Raw genomic sequence first — 24424 nt, forward strand, 5'->3', positions numbered from 1 at the left:
ACTGATGACTGATTTATATGCAGATTTATTGTCTTGATTCATTGAATTATTGTTTGGTGAATTAAATCACAGCAACAAAGTTGACGCATTCCAATTACTTGTTTTGTCAAAACAACAGTCCAAAACACAAATACATTTCATTTACTACTACTACTAGGCTACTACTACTACTACTACTAGAAGAAGAAAAAACTAGCAGATATTTATATTCAAAAGCTAGGACCAGATTTCTGGTAGCCTAACCCAGCTAACAATTTTTGGTTCCCAGAACGTTCTGGGAACGTTGGTTTTTGGTTGTGGGAACGTTCCCTGAAGGTTTTTTTGGCTGTAGTTTGGTTGTCTTTAGGTTAATTGGAAGGTTTTCTTAACGTTCCCGGAACGTTAGTTTTTGGTTACATCGAACGTTCCGAAAACGTTGCAACCTTTAGCGAACGTTAGGGGAACGTTCCCTTAACGTTGCAACCTTTAGCGAACGTTAGGGGAACGTTCCCTTAACGTTGAAACCCACAGCGAACGTTACGGAACGGTCTCTTAACGTTAGGGGAACGTTCGCTAGAAACAAGAAAAAGAAAGAAAAAATTATTACAAAAAAATCAATTTGTTAGGTTGTTTTATTCTTTCTGATCCTGTTAACTTTACCTTATTTTAGGGAGGCTATGAGCTGCATAACAGGAGACTTATGCTCTAAAATGAAAAAAAGATTCATTTAAAATATAACTATAGTTAAAAGGATAGTAGTAGAGCACAGGTTACGAATCAAGAGGATTACGTGTCAACCCATTTTGCTTAGAGGCTGGACCAGACAAAGGCAACAGTACACTGTGTCCTGACCATAGACTGTATATTATTGATATTAACGGTCTATGGTCCTGAGTGATGGCTAGGACATGCGGTGTTAAATTAATAACAGGCCTATGTATTGTATAAAATAAACTAACGTTACGTTAAAACCAGTACCCACAACTACAAAAAAACACAAGACACAGAAAACACAAGACACAGAAAACATGCAAGACGTAATAGTGCCAAAGAAAGGACGAAGAGAGTCCAGAGGCCTCTACAAACACTCACGGATCTGCTTTCAAAACATGAGCGGAGGAGCTGGGCGGAGTCACGGGGGGAGAAGCAGATAGACTGCCGCCCGGAGGAGGACGAGGAGGAGGATGAAGGGCGGTGTTTAACATCCAGTCCCACCTACCGGACCATTTACGACCGCCGCCACGTGTGTTATACTCGTCTGACCCACCCCCTGAAACACCTTCATGAACGTGGTATGCTGCTAGTGTCCAAAATGTAAAAGCTACATCGGCTAGTTATAAAATTCGTTCCGTTTTAACTATCCTCTTTCGGCTGTGCTAACTAGCTATAAGCTAACGCAGTCTACCATGTAAGGATACACAACTTGACTGAATAATTAGACTGTGTTATGCTAGCAGTTATTACAACACATTAGCTACACTACGGCTAAGAGACACAAGTGAATAACCTTACATGAATTATTAAGCTACTAGTTATCGCTAAATGCTACATAGTAACACATTGTGACATAGTTAGAGGTAACAAACTAGCTAGCTTACAAAAACTAATGTTAGCGTTAGCTAAATTGTTTTTATGGGGTTCTGGATACCCCGGGCCGTCTTCAGCAACTTAAAACATACTATGCTGATATCGTATCTCAGGTTGCACCCAGCACTAATCTGCTTCCTCTCAATCATGTTTACAACAGAATCTGTAGATTTGTTCTCGGATGTCCTTTCATAACTCATCATTTCATTATGTATGAAAAACCTGCTCTACCATCACCCTCAAAAAGAAGACACCAGCATTGGTTGCAGTTTATCCATAAATGTATACATTTCATTTCCCCTAGTTATCTAAAACAGTTTATGGTACATTTTCCCTCTAACTATCCCTTGAGACACTCTGCACAGTTCTTTTATTCTGTCCCTGCTGTAACCTCTGCTACAGCTAAGAAATCCTTAAGGTTTAAAGCCTCCACAGATTGGAATAATCTAGCTATACATTCAGTCCATTCTATCTCTCCACTCCTTTAAAATGCCCTGTTTTCCTACTACAGTACTTGTACCTGTTCATAATCCTCTCCGATACCATGATAACACTTCTTCTATAATTAAAGGTCCCATGACATGGTGCTCTTTGGATGCTTTTAAATAGACGTTAGTGGTCCACTAATACCATATCTGAAGTCTCTTTCCCAAAATTCAGCGTTGGTGCAGGATTACAACTACTAGAGCCAGTCCCACAATTTCATTAACATGGGCCATTTCTGAGTCTGTAGCTCTCCTGAGGAGGAAAGAGGGGAGGGGGGCAGTCTAATATACCAGCGCTGCAACTAATAATAATCCTCATTAAAGTTGTAATCATTTTCTGTTGAAACAGTTTTAGAGTCTATGCTACACTAAGCCTTTTAAAAGCTGCAGTGTGTGGTGCTTTTAGGGTTTTCCATTATTTTGTCTACCCCATTTATATCAATGTAGGTAGGCTAAATAACAGAGACATCTCTAACTAATTAACTGGCAACTGTGTATATTTTTTTATGCATAGCCAATATCATATATAAAATATAAAAACAACACAACACAACACTTTGTGGCAATTTCCATATTGTGTGACTGTCATCAAATGTGCTAGCCCAGTTTGTGGCAAAGGAAATGGCTCACTTTTCTAATAAAGTCTAAACAAAAAATGTATTTAAAGGGAATAATGTTATAATTTTTTTAAACAGTGGTATCTGTGGGACCCCAAAATATTGATACAATAAAGGCAACACAAAGTTTAAACTCTGGACAATAAAAATGAATGAGTTATAATGTCTAAATTAATGTTTTTCTTTTGGTAGCACACTGGAAAAAGAAGACAACATGACATGAGCTTCTGGGGAGATAGCTGCAAATTCACTGCTGGCTTTTGCAATCAAATTGGATGTTGCATAAGTATTGATGGGTGAGAACCGGTATATGGATTTTATGTCTTCCCTTTTTTTATTTGTACTTTTAGTGTATGCATGTTTAGACATATTCTTTCACTAGAGTATTTCAAGAAGTGATCAGTTGTTCATGAAACTTAATAAGTGAGTTGTGTCAGGTCATAGGCCTTTAAATATTTAGTAACAGTGTCTGTAACAAGACAGGCACATTGTCAATTAGTAGTATCAAAAAAAAAAGTAAGAACATGAATCTATTGCCTTAAATAGCATGGACAATGAATATCCTCAATCTGGTGGGAATGTCGACGGACTATATTTACCAGAAAGTGGAGAATACTGTGGGACACACGTAACTGTACTGCACAATTTTGACCAGACGAGGTCACTGCCCCGCGTAGTATATTATTCCTGTCTTACAATCTGTTAACCTCACTGACGCACCCGCTTGATTAGGACATGTCAAATGACTGATTTACTCTAGATGCTGGTTTATTATTTATATTTAATAACTTATACTTTGAAAATGTCCTAGCAGGATGTCAGCCTCTTCAATTCTGTTTTCTCAGTTTGATCACAAACAGTTGTACAGAGTTTTACTGCATCACTCTGTGTGTTCATTTTGGACTGTGTTAAACAGCCGAAGGTGAGGCTATTTATAGCCCTCATCATTTGTTGCCTTTCTTTGCTGATATACACAGTTGTCCCTTGCCACCAGCAACCAAGAGTGCCTTAAAAATACTGGAACCACCTGCTGTCCTCATGTTGTGCAGAGGCATGTTTTAGTGGAGCTTAGTCCACTCTGGGATGAGACAGGCATGAGACATTTTTATAGGCATGATTAGTTTTGAGGCCACGGTTATCGTCACTCAGAGCTCTAGAAGACTTGCGTTAAGACTGAAATTCAACCCCCTAGAGATATAGCGTTATCTGCCACGTACACGTACAGCACAATAACGTCAGAAACCTTTATTCGAAGGAGGTGCATGTAATAGTTTAATTGGGATTCATAGACGCAACGGTGCACCTGTCTCCTCCCGTCAGCTATCTCATCCTCTTCAAACTGCGTGTGTCCCTTTCCACTGATAACTCAAGACTTGGGAACATACATTCTTGACAGCAGCATTTAAGTGTTGCAACGTGGGTGCAATTACACTTTAATCCCCACTGTGCTGAAAGCTAAAAGACTCCAATAGCAAGAATGTTTTAATTACATTCCAAAGTGGAGACATGGCTGGAGCAGTAAAGCTCATCTTTCATGTCATTGTTGTTACAATGAAAAGGTCTTTTGTGGTGCTTATGTTCTTTTAAGTGTTGTTTCTTTACAGAAATAACTGTTGGTATACAAACACCAATATTGTAAATGTACTGACTGACTGCTATAAGAATGAAAACTTTCCAAATCGTTTTCCAGATAAAATACAAAGACAAATAACTATCAGACATAGGTAGTCCTTTATTTGCTAAATGAAGAGTGTAAATAAAGCTCAGCTTTGCATATCATCTTAAAGATAACATGTTAGTTTGTTAATGCTACGGGGTGCAGGATATTCAAGGGAAGGAAGTTCTTAAAAACCAGAAGCTTTGCCACAGTGGCTTTTTAAAATATCATGATGGATTAGAAAGTTCCCCAAATTGTGGACATTGTGACATCCATAGTTAGGGAGGGAGTTTTTTTCTATTTTCTGTCTCCGTCTCTCGTCAGCACCAGAAGCTCAGTAGGCCTTGTAAGGATGTTGAATGTTATTTGTTCTGAATGATACTGTGTTGCTTTGTGGGACTGGGAAGCACAAGTGTGTAAGTGCATCTGTTGTGTATCTGAAATAGTCTCTCATCTTGTCCTTACAAAGGAATGAGGAGGCGCTGTAGGGTCAGAGTAGAGCGGGGAGGGTGGAGGGTGGAGGGGGGGGGGGGGGGGGGGGGGGGGGCAAGGTTTGGTGAGGAGAAAATAGACTATTCCATCTGTCTCAAAATCTGCCCTGCTAATGACCTACACTCTGGAGACTTTGGTCAGCCTATCGTCACATGGTGAAGGCAAACCCTTAAAAAACCTCCAAGCTGCACGCCCGAGACCCCAGTCTTCTCTTGTGTGCAACACACCAGCTGGTCTTGGTGTTCATCCTGCTTTCTCTGTCCTAGAAGGCCTGCGAGGGAACAACATGTCCAACACTGAGGAAATTGTGGACGAGTACAAAGAAGAGGAGGAGGTGAACGAGGAGGAAGAAGAAGTTGTAGATGAGGAACTGGAGGATGATGAAGCAGAGACAAAAGAAAAGCATGCAGGGGAGAACGAGCAGGAGGAGGACTCCAAATGGCGTCCCAAGACAACTTATGTGCCCAACATTGCTCCTCCAAAGCTCCCTGATGGTGAGAAGGTGGATTTTGATGACTTGCACCGCAAGAGATTAGAAAAGGATTTCAATGACCTCCAGACCCTGATTGAGTCGCATTTCTCCACCCGCCAGAAAGAGGAAGAAGAACTGGTCGCGCTGCGTAACCGCATTGAGCGCCGTCGATCAGACAGAGCAGAACAACAACGTGTCCGCACAGAGGAGGAACGGGAACGGCAAACCCGTCTGGCCGGGGAGAGGGCGAGGCGTGAGGAGGAGGCAGCCAAACTGCGCGCCGACGAGGAGGCAAAGAAGAAGATGATATTCACCAACAAGTCCTTCGGCGGCTACCTGCAGAAGGTGGACCAGAAGAAGGGCAAGAAGCTGACAGCACGGGAGGAGAAAAAGAAGGCCCTGATGGAGCGCCGGAAGCCACTCAACATCGACCACCTGAACCAGGAGAAGCTTGTGGAGAAGGCACAGGACCTGTGGCAGTGGCTCCACCAGCTGCATGCAGAAAAGTTTGAGCTGGCCGAAAAGCTCAAGAGGCAGAAGTACGACATCTACGTGCTCCGAAACCGAGTCAGCGACCACCAGAGGGGCTCCAAAGCATCCAAGACCTCCCGCGGGGCCAAGGGCAAGTCTGGTTCCTGGAAGTAAACTAGACTGCCAAGTTGTTTCTGGACTATTTATCTCCTTTTTACAACATGTATCATAAAAGCTATCCATTGGATTGTAGGGCTGGGAGATTTGGGGTGGAAATCTTATTGCGATTTTTCTGCCAGATATCGCGATTACGATTCAATTTACAGTTATAAAAAAAGGAAGTTAAAAATAAAAAGTTTAGCTAAAGTTCAATATTCACTGGGTAACATATAAAACATGTCTTTGATTATTATAAAATGAAACATCATCAAATCTTCTCCATATTCTTATGCAATGATGAGAAGAAAGATATGACTTGCCAAAAATAACTGTTTCTCTTTTAATAAGCATGGAACATTGAACAGTCAAACAAAGAAAATGTATCACAATGGCAAAAGTTATAATAATAATAATAATAATAATAATTGAAACAATTCCGATAAACATGAAAGTACTTTTCTGCATACTAAAATGTGTGAAATGCCTCGGTTCAGTAGCAGCATCTCCATACTGCACCTTCTACCATCATGTTTAATGAAGTAAAACTAAATAATAAAAGTGGATTTGAGGGGGAACTGAAGTACGTGAAGTGAGCCAAGCCATAAAATCTTGAATGATATACATGGTATAAATATCTGATTGTTCTAACTTTGTTGTACTGGGATTCATCCGTTGACAAGCTGTAGACTTTATTATATCTGATGGAATGTGTGGTGGTGTTGATTTCCCTGCTCAGCTGGAGCATGCAGAGCTTTGTGGTCGTTCTGTTTTGTCTTTGCATACCAACAGTAATTTCACCTGTATAGTTGTTAAGGATTTGTTTACCCAACAACTTTGTATGTCTTTAAGTCTTCAAACAAAGAGCCAAACTGTAATTTCTTTTGTATAAATCAAATCACATTTAAATATCTTTAAGTCAAGTGACATTATTTTAATAATTGTGAAATAATCTGCCTTAAATCTAGTTGATCTTGTTCCCTTATTCAAACTCAAGCACTCTTGAAAATGCAGTTTTTTACTCTGCTCTTACCTTGTAAACCAAGAAACCTCTTTGAACATGTCACTGTTTTATTTTTTCAAGGCAAAAAGGTTAACTTTGGGATTCTTACAGTAATTGAATGACTGCTATGGAGTGCCATTTTGCTTGTGTTAAGATCTAACAGGTGTTGGACAGCTGACTTTTTAAGGAGCTAAAAAAAGTCTCTGAGGCTCAGGACTAGCAGGGCCTGACGTGTTTTTAGCAAAAAAGCCCAACTGTTGACTGAAAGGTCAAAAGAGTCGGCAGAGAAGCTTTACGGGGGGGGGTTGATGTCGTAAAGATATTTAACTACGCTCAACAAGACCCCGTTCATAAAACCTTTTAACAGATACAGGCACAGATTCAACAACAACACAATTATTAGTTAATCAGCTCATTCTGATCATTAGCCTCTAACGCTGACATGTGTTGGATAAGTAATGTTACTGTATGACTGAAGTGACATGTAAACAAAATCCACTTGTCTGTACACAGAAAGAAATTGCCACTGGCTGGCAATATAATTTAAAACACATTTCCTATTTCTGTCTCTATTTTCATTAATCAAATTAGAATCAGGATTATGTAGCACCAGAAACACAATTTAAATCCTTTTTTGGTTGATATGTTGGGAGTACTATCCTCACATCTTCAATGTAAAGTATTTCATGTTTCTAAATCCAGTCTGAACCTAATTTCTTTCACAACTATCCTTATCTTGTTTTGTGCAAACAGATCTTAATCTTTGAAAAACAACATTTAACTTAATTGCATTTTAAGTTAAAAGACAATAAAAACAAATTTACATTAGATTGAATCTAGTTTATCTAGTCATCTAGTTCATTCATCAATCTAGTGATCATTCAAAGACTGAAGACCACACTGAAATGATCTAAATTGTTTCACCTACTCAGTTTTAGTCCTAAAATATTATCATGCTGTAGGTCAAATGAATGTCAAAGTGTACAGTATTGGAATATTATATCCACTAAGAGGCACTAGAGCACCAGTTTGTAGCAGACAGCTTTTAATACACAAACTTGTGGAAAAGAAAGTGCATTACATAACTAAATGTTTATGCATGAGACACATATATTTTTTGACTCATTAAATTATAAAATTAACTCAAGCTGTGTTTATGCATTTTGTGGTTGTATCTCACACACACACACACACACCAAATTATTATGCAAATTATATTTTACACAGATTTGACTACAGTTTGATTCTACATTTCAAGTAATCAACCGTCAACGTATAAGTCGAACTTCATTAAACAAACCACCCGGGGAAAACAGTTTTTTTAAAATAAATAAAATACTTAAAATGCACTGTTCTAAACTATTATGCACAACAGAGTTGGAAAACATTGTATAGGTTGTAAAGAACTGAAAATGGTCATTTGTGGAACTTGCAGCATTAGGAGGTCATATGTACTGAAATCAAAAGTTATTTAATCAAACACATCTTAACAAAGCAAGTTACATGTTAACAGACATTAGGACCTCTTTGACATCACCTTCACAATTCTTGCATCTATTGAACTTGTGAGTTTATGGAGAGTTGCGGCTTCAATTTCCTTGCAGGATGTCAGAATGGCCTCCCAGAGCTGCTGTATTGATGCAAACTGCCTCCCACCCTCATAGATCTTTTGCTTGAGGATGCTCCGAAGGTTTTGTATAGGGTTGAGGTGAAGGGAGGATGGGGGCCACACCATGAGTTTCTCTCCTTTTATGCCCATAGTAGCCAGTGACACAGAGGCATTCTTTGCAGCATGAGACGCATTGTCATGCATGAAGATGATTTTGCACCAGAAGGCACGGTTCTTTTCTTTGTACCATGAAAGAAAGTGGTCAGTCAGAAACTCTATGTACTTTGCCGAGGTCATTTACACACCACCTATCAACTTTCTCCCCATGATTCCGACCCAAAACATAACTCCGCCTCCTCCTTGCTGACGTTGCAGCCTTATTGGGACATAGAAGCCATCCATCAACCATCCATTACTCCCTCTGGACCCTCCAAGGTTGCACGGCATTCATCAGTTAACAAGACTGTTCGCAGGACTTCAGAGGCACCAGCAGCTTCCTAACTGTTTGCTGCTTTGTAATGGCAGTTTAGGAGCTGCTTTCTTAATCTGATGAATTTGTCTGGCGGTAACCTTCCTAATTATGCATTTATCTGCACAAACCCGTCTGTGCTCTGAATCAGCCACAAATCTCTTTACAGCACAATTGACGTTTTTCCACAGCAGAGACATCCTTTTTCTTTGCCATATTGCTGGAAACCTGCTTAATAAAATTAAAAGTTGAATAATGTGGAACGTCCTTCTTAAGTAGTTTTTTCTTTTAATTGGGCTCACCTGGCAAACTAATTATTACAGGTGTCTGAGATTGATTTCAGTGATCCAAAGAGGAGACCAGAGACACAATACCATCCATGAGTTTGATTCAAAAACTTAATATTTAATGTTTATGACACTGAATTTAAATTTTTATATATATATATATATATAAGTATTACTATATGTCAGACCAAGGTATGGGAAAATCTCTCCTCTGCGGCTTTTAATGGCTTGTCACTGCTCTCATGGCTGTGACAAGCCATTAAAAGCCTTCCAGGCACAGCAGCATGCCAACAGGTTACCATAGAGACTGGGAAAAGCCACATCCCTCAAGCCTAAACATGCCCACTGTATTGATGATATTGTGAAAAATGCCTGACTCGACTGCGTCTTGACATACCGGTACATCAATCGACTACCTATGTCTCGCACCAGGGAACAAGATGTTCCCAGAAGTTCATTAGAAAACAAGCTGGTGCTGGATCTTGATTCAGTTTATCTACACCTGCTGTGCTGTGCTGGTTCCCATTTAGGTTGAAATGCACTTTATGGTAATGCAGATGGAGTTAAAAGGTGTATACTCATATCAAACAGCAGCTGCAAGTTCATGGGGGGCGAGCTGCATGATTGACAGTTTCTGGGCCACACTTTCAAATCTGACTCAGATGATGGACATTTACAACAAGCCAAATGCTCGGAGAGAGAGCGAGAGAGAGAGTCTTTCCAAACAGACTTCTTCTTTTTGGCATGATGATGTGATACTAATAAGTAATACTTTGAGCAGACACCAAGTTACAACTGAATGTGTACATGACTTTGGTGGCGGTATACTCTGTAGTATATACAGGAGTATAACTGCTACTTCTGTGGCAATAGTGCACACATACTTTACTGCAGTGAAAAAAATCACAAGTGAAAACAGTATTCCAGCAATAATTTACATCTGAAACTGTATTCAATAATTTCAGCATTTTGGGCATTTTTACATCCACAACTCACAACTGTATAATGGTTTAAATACTAATTTATTTCATATGCCAACAATGGATTTGGCTAATGTGAATGTGGTTGTTTATGATTACGATGTCAATGAGAAGGATCACTCAACGCTGCAGTTCTACTGAGGTTTTTAGTTTCTTTTAGTTAATGGATTTGGTTCTACCACCTGCAAATTCCACTGAACCAACCCAGTGTGCATCAGCAGCTAACAACTGTTTTCAGGCTTTGATAAAGCTAATGTGCACTACCCACCTGGCACCAAACCGATTATGTTAAGTATTTTAACTAGCTGACACACGAGCTGAAGCTCAAAAGTAACATGATGAAGATATTATGTGTTTGTTTTTTTCCGGTTGTTGCAGACGTTTCCTGCCCACAAGTGGCCACAAACAATAAATACTGATTTAATATTATAATTCCTATAACAATTCAACAATAAAATGCAGGAAATGAGACCAGACCTGACAGAATTTACCCCTACGATCATTCAGTCTTGCAATAAGATTTTCAAATGAGGCTTGTTTCTTTCACTAACTTCAGCCATTCTGTAAAACCAGACCTTACTTGGTGCTTCTAACTGTCTAAGAATGATTCGTACTGCAGTGATAAACCCAGCGAGTGTCAGAGCGGGCTCCGCTTTAGAAATCTGTGGTGGCAAAAGGGACCTATCACACAGCTGGGGAGTCTCTGGCAATGTTGTGGCTAATCAATCGGCAATAGTTTTTATGATTTGTTTCTAAAAAGGAAAGACCAGGGGGCAATCCCACAAAAGATTTATGTAGACCCTGTGACGTTCATACACTTCCAACACAGATTGTCCCTAATTAATCCCATAAGGAGACATCATTTCAAAAAAAGAGTTCATGTAAATATAGGAACACATTTAAGGCTCTAACCAGAATATAAACAACAGCTGGTCGAGCTGACTGCCTGCATGTAAATTTAACCATGGAGGTCTTCTTGATTCAGTCATTATGTCTGAAATTGCCATATATTGTGTATTTAACTCTACAGTATCCAGCATAATGGCTGCCGATGGCCTTTGTGATGTAGTCGTTCATGGTGCCTATTCATTATTCAAGATTTTCTTTAATGAGAATTAAATGACATTATGCCTGTTGGTAAGCACCAGGAGAAATAAGAACACCAAAAAACATATCAAATGTTTCCAACAATTTTGAAACCTAAATGAATCTGTCATTTAATTTTAGGTAACTGTACAGGGTTTAAATGGTTTTATCCAGTTTTAAGCACATTACGATAGACTTTTTAGATCTTGGTTTCTTCTTCTTGTATTTAACATATATACGTATACTATGTATACTGAATGAAGGCTTTCAGTCATCGTATGACCGAATGTCACGTTATCAGAGAAACAAGCTGGGCAAACGTTTGCTGCAGCTCGTCTCACAGCCTCTCTGCCGATGTGCCAAACAGCGTCGGATAAAACCCAGATTTTTAACTGCTTTATTACGTGTTTTTACTAGTTTTATTCACCGAGAATGTTTTTTCTAGCAACCTCTGCAGCTAGTTCAGCTCCTGGATAAAAACCATCTGAGTGATGAACGCTAAAGGAATACTTAATAGGAGAAGCTGACTGCAATGAAGGCAATGGTGGTGAAAACAGCAACTCCCATGACTCCAAGCTATTTTACAACATCAACAAACTGTAATTTATTATTGTTTTAAATTAACAGATCCCTAATGTACAAAAAAAAATCATATTGTATGTTTAAATAGCATATTCTATGCAGGACTTATAACGGAGTATTTTTATAGTTTATTATTGCTTCCTTTACTCTGGGGTCTGAATACTTCTTCCTCCAATGGCTGGGCTGAAATTGGCGAGAATAGGAGAATTGTGTACTTGAGTTATAATAGTGATTTACCCCCCAAGGTGATTAACGCAACGTGACACGTTATTAAATTAAATGTACAGGTCAAGTAGGAATTAAAAACAATGAAACTCAGATGCGAGGCACACAGTGCGTTACCTTTCTGGCAAACAGATTTCAATGTGTTGTCCTACTATAAACACACATGCATACCAGTGGGAAAACAAGCTTAGCTTAGCTGCTGCACTCTGGATGCCTTTAGCCTGAGGATAAATTAGCCTGCCCCGGAGACAGTGCCGTTTGGGCTTATCGCCAACCTCCTCCAAATTGAGCTGGGAGTTGGTGGCACCCAGAGATATAGAGGAGATTTTGCCTCTCCGACAGGGCATTAATCTCCACACCTTCTAAGCACCCGGCAAGTTTTTGTGCCCTGATCCCTCTGGCCATATAAGCATTTGATATCGCCACGCATCCTACCAGCGCCTCAATGTAACCCTTTGAAAGTGAGTTCCTGAGTACATAGCTTCAGTGCAGTAAAGTAGCTATCAGTCTAGTATATAGTCTAGATTGGAATAGTAACACAGGTCCCTAAATTGCTGTGATACTCATAACCAGACCCTCTTAGGTGTAGACTCAGCTATCAAGTGACTTCATCTAAAGATGCTGTCTGTGCTCTGATCACTGCGACAGATTCATATGACTACGCACTCTGACGCACACTGGTGACAAACATGTTTTTGGTTTCTGGAGCGTTATTGTAGCAGTTATTGAAAATAGAACATAAAACAGGTTTTTCTTAAATACTGTACATAACATACTGTTAACACATTTACTTAACCTGAAAAATCTATTTCTCTCTGGATAACTGTCTCTCCTAGACTACTTGGACTATATTGGATTCTTGTCATTACAACTCAACTCTTAGCAACTGACTCAAGCGAACATAATGTGCAATAATGGGAAATTAAAGGAAATATCTTGGACATAATCACAACACTGTATTAACCATACACTCTTGAACTCTAACAGTATCTACCGCAGACTTAAAGCTGTACAAACGTATTTATATGCAAACCTACCATATTCATCATCCTTACTAAAAACCTGTTTTTTGTAGTGTATACAGCCTATGTGGATCTTATCTTTTTTTTTTACATTTCGTACCTACTGTTTTTTTATCTTAGTCTTTTGTACAAATCTGTATTGTGTGTATCTGCACTCTTTATTTTGCATATGCTGCACAGCAGTTCCCCCCGGGATAAATACAGTTATCTTACTTAAAAACAGCAACCATAATAAGTCTTTGGAGATAAAAAAAAAAATAATAAAATTATAACAACAACTTGAATTAGAAATAAATGTAGTAGCTCCAGGTTTCCCATCAAGGCAGCTAAAGCCTTCCTCTCAAGGGTAAAAACGTTTTCTGAAATTGGTGATTTTGACCATAATGCACCTTGCTTTGCATGGCACCTGCTGTTTAAAGATAGCATGCAGAAATGCATTTACCTGCATTTTACTTACTGGCTTTTCAATTTTAACTGATAGTACTGATTCAATAAAGTCTCATTCAACCTTTCCATACCTTTCCTTTCATTAAAAATAATCTTCCAAACAAAATCTCTGGAAGCCTTTTTACAGACAGACTCAAGTTTGGTCTTTACAACAGAGACGTAGAGATGAGAAAGGAAAAAAAACAAAACAGTAAACATAATTTTGTCTAATCAGAATTTAGGCTTCTCTAATGTAATACCTGGGTAATCATCTTGCGAGCCCTTGTCAGTGGTCCTGACCTCCATGTTGGGAACCACATCTTCTCATCTCCTTTAACTCCTCACAACATCCATGATAAACAGTGGCAGGATACACACCTCATTTAGACCCCCCCCATAAAGAACGGTGCATGCTAAATTTCATTATTTTGTAGCTTTAAACCAAGTGCATATCAGAGTGAGTTTTTTTACCATTGCAATTGTAATCTTATCAAGTAGTGAAGAATACCGGCTTTATGCTTTTACAGCATGGGACAATAACAAAATGATACCTCTAACTTAAAGAATGATTTCTAAGTTTCTGCTCCCTAATAATAGAAATCGTTAATGCTAATTTTTAAGTTTGTAAAATACAGATGTATGAAACTATAGGAGGGTAGACTCCTGTAGAATACACAGGGCCTGTGAGTGAGTCATTGAGTGAGTGAGTGAGTTTGTGTGTGTGTGTGTGTGTGTTTGTGTATGTGTATGTGCGTGCGTGTGTGTGTGTGTGTGTGTGTGTATGTGCGTCACAGGTCAAAACTATGACTCACCCCTGAAGTATAGGAGCTCAAGCTGTCCATTCATGGAAAAACAATTCAAATGCTACACTGACATCACACAGCTGCTAGTTACTGTTAGCACAGGCTTCGGACTAAAGACCCTTACGTGATGATGTGATGTATCTACAAAAGCTCTCTGCGCTGATTACCATGACCATTACCATGCCAAACTTTAAATGGAGAGTTTTGAACAAATATTGTCAATATCAGTTGTAATGTAAACAACAGCTTTACAATTTTTCCACTGTTAAAAAGTGAATTTGACAAGGCATGTGCTGTTTCAAGCTTTAAGTTGCACTCTGTAACTAACATAAGGAAGTAGGTAGTTTAGGTTATATGGCTTTAATTTGGGACTAACGTGAGTTTTATATACAATAGTCTGTAAAATGTTGATTCTCAGCTCCAATCTGTTTGCAGCATTGCTCTATAATTTATTTGTTAAATTATTTTTGGGAGTTTTTCCTCCTTTAATGGACAGCTAAGTGTGAAAGGGGGAAGACATGCATAAAATTGTCACAGGTTGCATCATAAACCTCTAAGTATATGTGCTCCTGCTCTACCACTGAGCCAACCTGGCCACACACAGGTCTATTATTAACAAAAAATGTCAGTCCGCCACAATGAGCTGCAAACTTGGAGCAAAAATGTCTATCTTAATATAATGGTTCTAAATTTTGGGACTTTGTGATAAAGGCGATGTGTGTGCAACGTCTTTGCAAGATGGTCACAAATTATGAGCATGTCAGTGATTAAGCTTGCAGAATAGTAAGGCAATATTTTTGTGTATGTTTGTCATTAGAATTGTTTGTGCCCTTCAACCTCTAATCAGTGGAAAAGAGAGAACAATTCATGTTCTACTGGCAACTATTTCCTAGTATATCCCGGCACACCTGTTTCATTTGGACATTGGATGTGTCTGTGGTTATGAATCGTAGTACTGCCGGATGAGCTATACCTGTAACGGCATGAGAGGCATTTGATAAAAGGCTGCATTTAGATTCAAGCTCACATCCTCCACGGTGTCCTCTCTGTCTCTCGGGTGATTCATTACAACTCCTCCACCTCTGCTCACCATGTAAATCAGCAGAGCAGCTGAAGTGGCCTGAATGCACACACAACCTGCTATTACCACTATTCCCGCCACTGTGACGGCACTCACACTGCAAGCTGCAGAGCCACACTGAAGCTTCTTGTTTCCCATCTCATTGTCACTCTCGATGTCTTAATCATCCTCAGACAAGATTGGAAACAGGGCTCGATAAGAGCCTGATTCAGAGGGTATCAGTGGCAAACAGAGCAGCAGGGATTATATCACAGGAGACTAAATCTTTAAGAGGGCCTTAAAAAGCTTTAGTCTCAGGGCCCTATGTTAACGATCTAAGTGCACGATGTGAAGTGCATGGCGCAGGTGTGTTTATGGCGCGTCCAAATCCAATTTTGCTGGTTCGACGGTGGAATAAAGGGTACGGGTGCATGGTTCAAAAAGGTTGCACTTAGTGTCTTAAATTCAAAAGGTTTGTTTTGGGCATGACATAATAAACCATGCCCAAATAATAAACCAATCAGAGTGTCATCTCCCATTCCCTTTAACAGCCAGGCGTGGTTGTACCTTGGTGCATTGCTATTATGATGGTGGATTTGTGACAAGCATAGACTGCGCGCGCTGTATAGCGCATTTTACGAATGTGTTGTTCAAATAACAATGAAATGCTGTGTTACTGACTTTAGACCAGGTTTTTGTTGGTTAATGGCGCAATCACTTTCTACTGCTGCAAGATAGCAATACGCCAAGAATTCACCTGAACACACCTCCCTGTAAGACCAGCACGCTCATGGGCGCAAAGATGGACGCAGGTGCATCCGCTATTTAAATGACGTGGCTGGGAAAATTAAGAATCGCATCGGTCTTAAAATAGCAAAGACACTTGTGTCGGGCTTTGCGCCACGCTGTGCCGGGTGCAAGATGTTGCCCTTAGTCTTTAGTCTTATCTCTGGCAGTGTAGGAAGGATATTATAATCTGCACGAAACATTTGTGGAAAGTGAAGCAAAGGGAGTGTTTTTGCGCTGTACACACAAGCACATAGATTCTTGTTAGTGTATTATATTAATTCAAGTATTTGGTTCTAACAACACACTCAAAACTACCTTGTTTGTGTCTTCTTGGATTTTAAAGTTCTTGTGAGCCAAATTGTGTGGTCTCCCTCATCAACTGTGAAGAAATAGCCTCTAAAGTCTCTGAGGTACATTGTGTGTGTTAACTGCCTGTGGTACCAGTTAATAATGACAGTCTTTTGGAAGTGACAATATTTTATATGTGAGTCGGATTTATTATGCCCATGAGTGATTAAATAGCATTCACAATGTTAGGTTTAATAGTGCAACTGCAGGTGTAAATATGAATCCATGTCATGGTTATTTAAGAGTGGGACCTTTCTGTCAAGACAAATCAATTGAAGAAGGAAGAGTAATGAGGATTCCTGTGCTGTTGTACCCATGGGGTAAAACATGTATTTATAGTCACTTTCATCAGTATGTCCTCTCTCTGTGTCAGCGATGTCTAATGAAAGATGAAATCTGAACCTTTTATCTATTCATCTATATTACTCACCATTCTGGTGATGGTGATGGCTTGTTCCAGTTGACAAATAGCTGCTTCAGACTTTTAGTTTTGTTCTCTTGTCTTTTTTAAAAGCTTCACCAGGTTTTAAAAACAATGCTTACTGGGTGTTTTATTCTGCAAATTACAGATCATTTAAATTAAAGTTGGACTTTTAGAGCAAAGATAAGTGTACAAGAGACCCATTCAACTTTGATTTCTTCAAGCGACTTGATCCTTAAACACTTGACGACATCAAAAAGTTGGAAAGGTAAAGTTGTAGTTTTTTTGTTTTCATCTTCAATACTAAACGTCCTCCAGGAAAAAGCTACCCTCTCATCTCTTACTCTTTATTTACCCCTCCATACCAAGACAGGAGACAACTGTTAATGTCAGATCAGCGTAAAGATGTAGACAAGCTACTGATACTCTGCCGGACAGAGAAATTATTAAGCAACCACAAGGCTTTGTCTGACTCTCTACAGACGTTCCAGGATGTCAGGGGGGCTTTACGTTCCCTCCACGAAGATGACCAATCAAGATATTATTACATCTCACTTGGGAATTGAATTAAAATATTCATTTTTGTATTCATGCTTTCCATGACTGCAATAGAATCATATTAAATACTGTAAGGTATATGTGAATGATTATCCAGCGTCTACCAGATGCACATTAGGCACGAACATGTGTCTGAGAACCGAGAACCATGATTTCTTTTATTTTTTATTTTTTATTTTTTTTAGTGGAGACATAGAAGGCCATAAAAAATGACTGCTATGCTGTAATGGGTGGTAGCATTACCTAACTGTCAATCCATTTACCCCTTCAACGGTAATTGTTCTTGGAATAGAACTAGTCCCCGCTACCTTGCCATTAATGAATTGACCTTTGACCCTGTATCCAACGCGGCATGGAAAATTGAGCTATAATAAAGCAGACCTGTCTCTGCATACAGATATCTGACTGTGAAGTGTTATTGTTTAGGAATTGTGGTAAATACGAGCGTTGGAGATACCAGATGAATATGACAACACGCCTTGGTCTTCATAAATATTTAAAAACAAATCTTAATGAATATTTTTGATTAAATGAAAAGGTTCTATCATATTGGCATTACTTAATCTCTTTGATAAGCTAGTAATGGCTAATTAAAGGTGCCATTATTCAAAACAGGGTATGTCTTCAAAGAATAGTATTTGAAAGCTCTCATCTTTATTCTTGTGTTGACAATTTGAAACTGGGATGGATGATTTCTCCCCAAATTATGACTAATCCTGCAGGTGCATTGTTGAGCCATGAGGCCTGTCCAATCTCCTCCTAAGTCCTCAGAGCAGTGGTGTTAAATACCCAGCTCAAACAAGCATTCAGGAAATGACAAAGCTTTAATTACATGCATCACCACGTGGAGCGATTAGCCCTTGCTAACTAAAGCTACAACTCCACTCTAAATATGGGTTTAGCGTTCAGTGTCATTGCCAGGGAAACTAATGCAACATCCACCTTTTGTCTGTTTCTCTCCAATATTGTAGATCAAAGGGAAGTTGTGCTGTATGTCACGCTGCATGAGAGATCAAAATGTTCTCTTCATGTTTCCTCATCAAACAGATGCAAGATGAGAACGAGGGGAACCATCTATCTAATGAGCTTCTTAAAAGCATTTGACAAACTCAGGGCCTTGTATCGCTTGATGCAGTGGTTGTGTGGCATTTATTATTTGGTACTCAAGTGTCTGCAGTGGTTGATAACACAGTCCCAGCCAACCATAGAGCCAAATAACAAATGTTTGGAGAAAGGGCTACTTGACTAACTTTTACATTTTACATTTTGATCGTTTTGGCTGTGTTGAAGCTACATTTGGTAACTTTAAAAAAAAAAAAAAATTGTGTAATTTGCTCAAACTCTCACTATACTCTATTCTATGTACTTATATTAGGGCTATCAAATGATTAAAATTTTTAATCAAATTAATCAGAATTTTCAGTGGATTAATCAGGATTAATAACTATTTGCAATTACACCTGAATCCTAACCATTTTTTTTCTGAAATGCATACCAAAAGATAAATAACAGGACACAGATACATAATTTTCATATTATGTGCATTGTCAGTCCCAATGGTTATCGTCTTGCCCTCGATGTCCCACTTACGTGCAACAGAAAGGAACTGTTCTTTACAAGCTTCCGCAAAATGACGCTCCTCGGTTTTGAATATAGTCAGCGCAAAAAACTTCAGTTCCCACGTGTCACTGATGAAATGTGCCGTTGCTCCGAGGTAATTGTTGTTACTCACTGATGTCCAATGGTCTCCTGTCAGGGCGATATGATTTACTTGAGCCAAGACCTCTTTCCTTTTTTCTTTTTCGTTTTCATAGAGCTCGTGGATTTTTGTCATAACTGTGGCTCTTGACGGTGGCTTATATGAGGAGTCTTGAGACGCCACTTTCAAAACATCAAGGAAACCTGAGTTTACTACAATGCTAATGGGTCTACAATCCTTTGCAATCCATTTTGCTATTGCGTTGGTCAAATTATCTGAGGTTGATTTTGTTAATGGCCTGCGAACATTCAGCGTGGTCTGGCGCAAACCACTTGCTGAACCTGACGGCCCAGCAAATGCATGTTTGACGTTGACATGGTACCTCAAGCTTGAACAGCTCCGGTGAAATTGAAACTCCTTGTTACAAATCTTGCAAATAACCTTGTACTTGTTAACTTTACCATCCTCATTCTTTTTATATTTGAATCCGTCAATAGGCCCACTTTGCTCACCTTGCTCCATCTTGCCTCTAGCTCCCAACCACTTTCCTGACCTGAATAATTTGTCACACTGCGCATGCGTGAAATGCGTTAAAATTGACGTAATTAACAACAAACAACTAATTAACGTCGTTAACGCGCTATTTTTGACAGCCCTAATTTATATATATACTGTAATATATATATATTCTTTTGAACCTAAAACTACATAAAAGCAACCTATTAAATGTAAACTCTTGCCAAGAAAGCATCTCAATACAATACAATAAGAAATATTGCTCCTTATATTTTTGCTCCTTTTTAAATGACGACACAATTGGTTGTTGTTTTGGTTCAGCAGCTACAGCACAGCTAATGCTAGCGCTGTTACCAGTAGACAAACTAACGGTTTTAACTTGCAGCCTGTGTTTGTGTGGAGTCGAGCCAGCATGAGTCCATATTTTCATACTGTTGGTGTGGTCGCGGAATGGTACCTGGTCAGGTGATGGAAAAGATTTGTTGCGTTTCCCGTCCTGGCTGGAACCAACCGCCGACATAACTTGCAGACCGGCTTATTCTGTTCCTCGTCGCTGTATTGGAATCCAAAACATTTTTACATAACTGACGTTGTGTAACCTATTTTATCAACTTGAGAGCAAGTTCACGTTCATGTCCAGCACCACTTTCACGGTCGAAGACTTTACCCCGCGTCAATTTGTGATTCCCCCTAATGTTACCTAAACCTGAACCTATGGGCAACTATATAAATGGGGATGGTTCACATTTCAACAGACAGGAAAGACTAAACAACACAGGAGAGGAACACACTTCCACACAACACCGGCAACAGACAAACGCTCACAATAGGAAGCGAGTGTGTCCGGCAAGCCAAAAAGCGAGACCCTGGTAGTTGTGTTATCGGGTAAATATGTCCAAAGCTTATCATTGTTATTTACCTTAATTTTTTGCGATCGCTTTTCAAAATGGTTTTACTGCCCAGCCCTATGAAATAGGTCATGCAGTAACAGAATCCTGATTCATATTTGATCAGCGCGTACTTTGACAGTTTGATCAAGGTTCACAAGTACTCACTGACATTGTGTTAGAGATTCTTTGGCTCTGATTGGATGTTCATCTTTGGGCGCGGTGGAAACTTACAAATGTCGTTTGGAGCTCTACATGGAGGCAGAGGAACACAATTTTTTCAGGATATAGTTTTCTAGTTATTTTTATGAAAGTTACCTAATGTGGCATGAATGTATGCCAAGGGTGTGAGTTTGTTTTTGTCCAGATTTGAATGCCTTTGGTGAATCAAAAAAAAACGTTCCAACACGAAAGTCACACAGTAACAAAAACAAACTAACGGATCAAGGCAGCGATAGACCGGCAACGCTTGTGTGCAGCAAGGTAAAATGACTGTTTTTGTCAAAGGAGTGTGAAGAATTTGAAAAGAGCATAGATAACAGCTTCAGTTTCCCGTTGGAAGGGGCTGTCTAACGGCAAGGTAAAGCAGAGAAAATATTGTTAATATAGCATACACTAAAACTGATATTGGTGTTCTTGGTTTGCTAAAATACATTTTGCCGCTGCCTGCAGTACATTACTTAGCTTTCATGCCAGTAATCCTTCCTGCTTCTCCAAACTGGGGACATGGCAATAGTGGATGCTGTTAGTAAATGCTGTTGTTTTAGAAACAATTTGATGAAAGGAAATATTCATTCTTCTTTTCCAGACAAAGAGAGACATACTGGGACTCTTCATTTTTTTTCTTTTATTTAGTTAAAATGCATATGAAACAGATACAATAAATCATATTCCAAAGATTTACTTTAAAGTGTTACAAAAGTTATCACAAACTGTACACATCATGACAGCCGTTGCATTTGTTGTTGCTCAGTATAGATTTAACCAATATGCAAACAATTACAGATCAAAGCTCTAAACTCCTAAACATGAAATAACTTGATATGGTAGAGTTGGCATTACTGGGTCTCCAGCCTGACTAATTGTTCACAACTAATACAGAACGTGAATAAATTTCACTCAATTACAAGTCTGAGCTGTTCAAATTATCACCAAACAATAGAAATACATTGTGATGTCTCCATAAGTTCACAACAACTTCTTCTACAAACTTCTTTTGGATATATACAAACAGTGCCATTGACAAGTATATATACAAATGTAAACACAAAGTTTGACATTTTAAATACTCTTAATATATTCCTTGTTTTTACATTTTCCCTCATTGGGTGTGTTTTTAAAGTGGTGAGAGGCATGCTACAAGTAAAAATATTCTTGTTAATAGTAAGGGCAGCGCAAGGGACAAAAAGCATCATAAGAATGTGCAAGTAAGATAACAGTACATAGCCGTTTTTATTTGCCATGTTTGGTGTAGATATGGTTTCTTATTGGTTTCTTATTACTCATGTATGAGGAGAAGCTGAGTAAATTTTCTGTGTTAGATGCACTTTAGTTCATATGGCTTGATGCAAAAAACATACATACGATTTGGACATGGTTTATGGATTAGAATTCCATAAGTCTGGAACTGGTGAGGAAAAATTGTTACATAATAATTTTTTTCTTCCAAGATTTTAAATTAAGATTACCATCTGTGTTACTCTACTTTATGTTTTTGGTGGTGTTTGGCCTTTGAGCCTTCGCTAAGCTCCACCCTCCTTTGTTGTTGTTGCTACGCCTGTCAGGCTTTCATTTTTTACGCATTCATTCAATTCAATTCAATTTTATTTATAGTATCAATTCATAACAAGAGTTATCGCAAGACACGTTACAGAAAGAGTAGGTCTAGAACACACTCTATAATTAACAAGGACCCAAAAATCATAGTAATTCCCCCGGGAGCAAAGTTTACAATGAGCCTACAATTAGACTGGGTATCCCCGCCCACTCTGCTGGCGATTTCATTTCAATTCCTGCAGCTTGGTCTGGAAACCTGCACGTTTAATTCTCCCGCTTCAGAACCAATCACAAACTGGCTTATCTACCCGGCGTGCTATTGGCGGGTTTAACACGATGACGATAGAGAAGCAACCAAGCAGCTTCTTGTTTACATTCAACATAGCGGCGGCCACCGAACGCCGCCAAAGTTATGCAACCCGTGGATGCAGATGGCGCTTCTCCGTCACCCGGATCGTTCGTCTGATTGGTTGAAGGACTATCCAATTGCGTACAGAGTCATTTAAACTACGCCTGTTGGTCTTGCTTCTTGTGCAGAGAAAATACAGGGCAGACCCCCCAAACCAATAATCAGTCTCAAATCTATTGAACTTGGCTTGGTCTGGTGATCGCCAGACTAGTTTACAATGATACACAACTTGGCTTCTACACAGTGGGGAATGCTAAACAGTCAATGTGCTAATTGTAATCAGGGCTTTTTTTTTTACCTGTAGTCTCACATTATAATGTATTCTAAAATCCTTTTGTCCCAGGATGTAAGGCTGGGTTAGGTTCCCACTAGTCTACAACCTTGACGTTCCACTTCTGGGATTGCTCCGGTGCCGCAGAAAATTTGGCCGGATGCACATATTTTTTGTTTCCTTCCGCTTTTTTTGTGATGGAATTTTAAACTCCGGTGAATTTATGAGGACTGTGGTGAACTGCTCCTCAGATCTCTGTAAAATTGAGACAGCTAGGTAGACTAACTGTCCAATCAGAGTTTTCTCTCGCACAACTATTTTACAGCGGCTTAGTGCGGAGATTAGCGCCGCCAAAGATGATTGTGATTGGTTTAACCCTAGCGTTGTCTTCCTGTCAAACACTTTTGTTGACGCTTTTATCGATGTTTTTAACTTTTTCTCGCGTTTTGTATTTTTCCAACACTTTTTTTGATGTTTTCAACACTACTCAACACTAAAGTATTAACTTTAGTTTACAGTTATCTTTGGAATTTTTGGTCAATAAAACCTCATTTAAAGGAAATTAAACCAAATGTTTGAGTTAGAAAAGCAGAAATTTTGAATTATTTAGACTAAAATTAAAGGAATGTATGTTGATGGATAATCACAGACTGGAATATGTCGACTTTTACTCAATACTATTTAAAAACCACTTACATTTTTTTCTCAAATAAATATAAATTTGAATAAGACACCCCAAAATTAATGAAAGTAGAGATTTGTAGGCCTACTTGCCAAAGAGCGTTGCATGGAATCAATCATGTTATCTTTGGTAATTAAAAAGAACATTGATATTGGAAAACGGGTCAATTTGACCCAAGGACAACATGAGGGTTAAAGAAATGCCAAATAACCAGAGCACGTTTTTTCCCCATCCCAGCATGCTGTGTAGTGTAGCCAGACCCTCCTCCGCTCCGCAGCGTGTGGATGGTCTGGCAAAGCGAGACTAGGTTTTGACTAGTTAGCCTGGTATGCTGATGTTTGCTGCTTAGAGCAGATAAACACACTATAATCATTTCTTACTTTTTTTTTTTCATTTTGGAGAAACCAAAGACGTGCTGTGTCTAGTTGCGGTTTTTAAGCAATGATTGGACACTATTTTCGATATCACTGGCATGCATTCTCATCATCGCACATTTGCAGTGTAAACAACAGAATTATATGTAATAGTTATAGGAGTAATAACATGATGATCCTAATTTGTTGATGCTGTTTGTTCAGTTTGCAATAAGATGCCGAAATC

At 39.0% G+C, this 24424-nt stretch overlaps 2 protein-coding genes across 4 annotated transcripts in view; both read left to right on the plus strand.

Annotated features, from left to right (window-relative positions):
• The first annotated feature begins 1151 nt into the window (after positions 1-1151).
• The window catches only part of ppfibp1a (PPFIA binding protein 1a), a 103758-nt gene continuing 80485 nt past the window's right edge, over positions 1152-24424 (plus strand). For 2 of the 3 annotated variants that reach the window (XM_034863568.1, XM_034863570.1), the window contains exons 1-2: positions 1152-1387; positions 2861-2964. In XM_034863568.1, coding sequence (XP_034719459.1) covers positions 2888-2964 — 77 coding nt within the window. In that variant the 5' untranslated portion in view covers positions 1152-1387; positions 2861-2887. The remainder of the gene's footprint in view (positions 1388-2860; positions 2965-24424) is intronic. The other variant, XM_034863569.1, reaches the window with a different exon arrangement.
• Positions 4915-6657, plus strand: tnnt2c (troponin T2c, cardiac). The gene has a single exon (XM_034863589.1). It carries the CDS (start codon positions 4930-4932, stop codon positions 5932-5934), a length of 1005 nt encoding a protein of 334 aa, XP_034719480.1. The 5' UTR covers positions 4915-4929; the 3' UTR covers positions 5935-6657.

Source organism: Etheostoma cragini, chromosome 23 (assembly GCF_013103735.1).
Source record: "Etheostoma cragini isolate CJK2018 chromosome 23, CSU_Ecrag_1.0, whole genome shotgun sequence".
NCBI classification, from domain to species: domain Eukaryota; kingdom Metazoa; phylum Chordata; class Actinopteri; order Perciformes; family Percidae; genus Etheostoma; species Etheostoma cragini.

Coding starts and splice junctions, on each gene's coding strand:
- tnnt2c (XM_034863589.1), top strand. CDS start 4,930: ATGACCTACACTCTGGAGACTTTGGTCAGCCTATCGTCACATGGTGAA.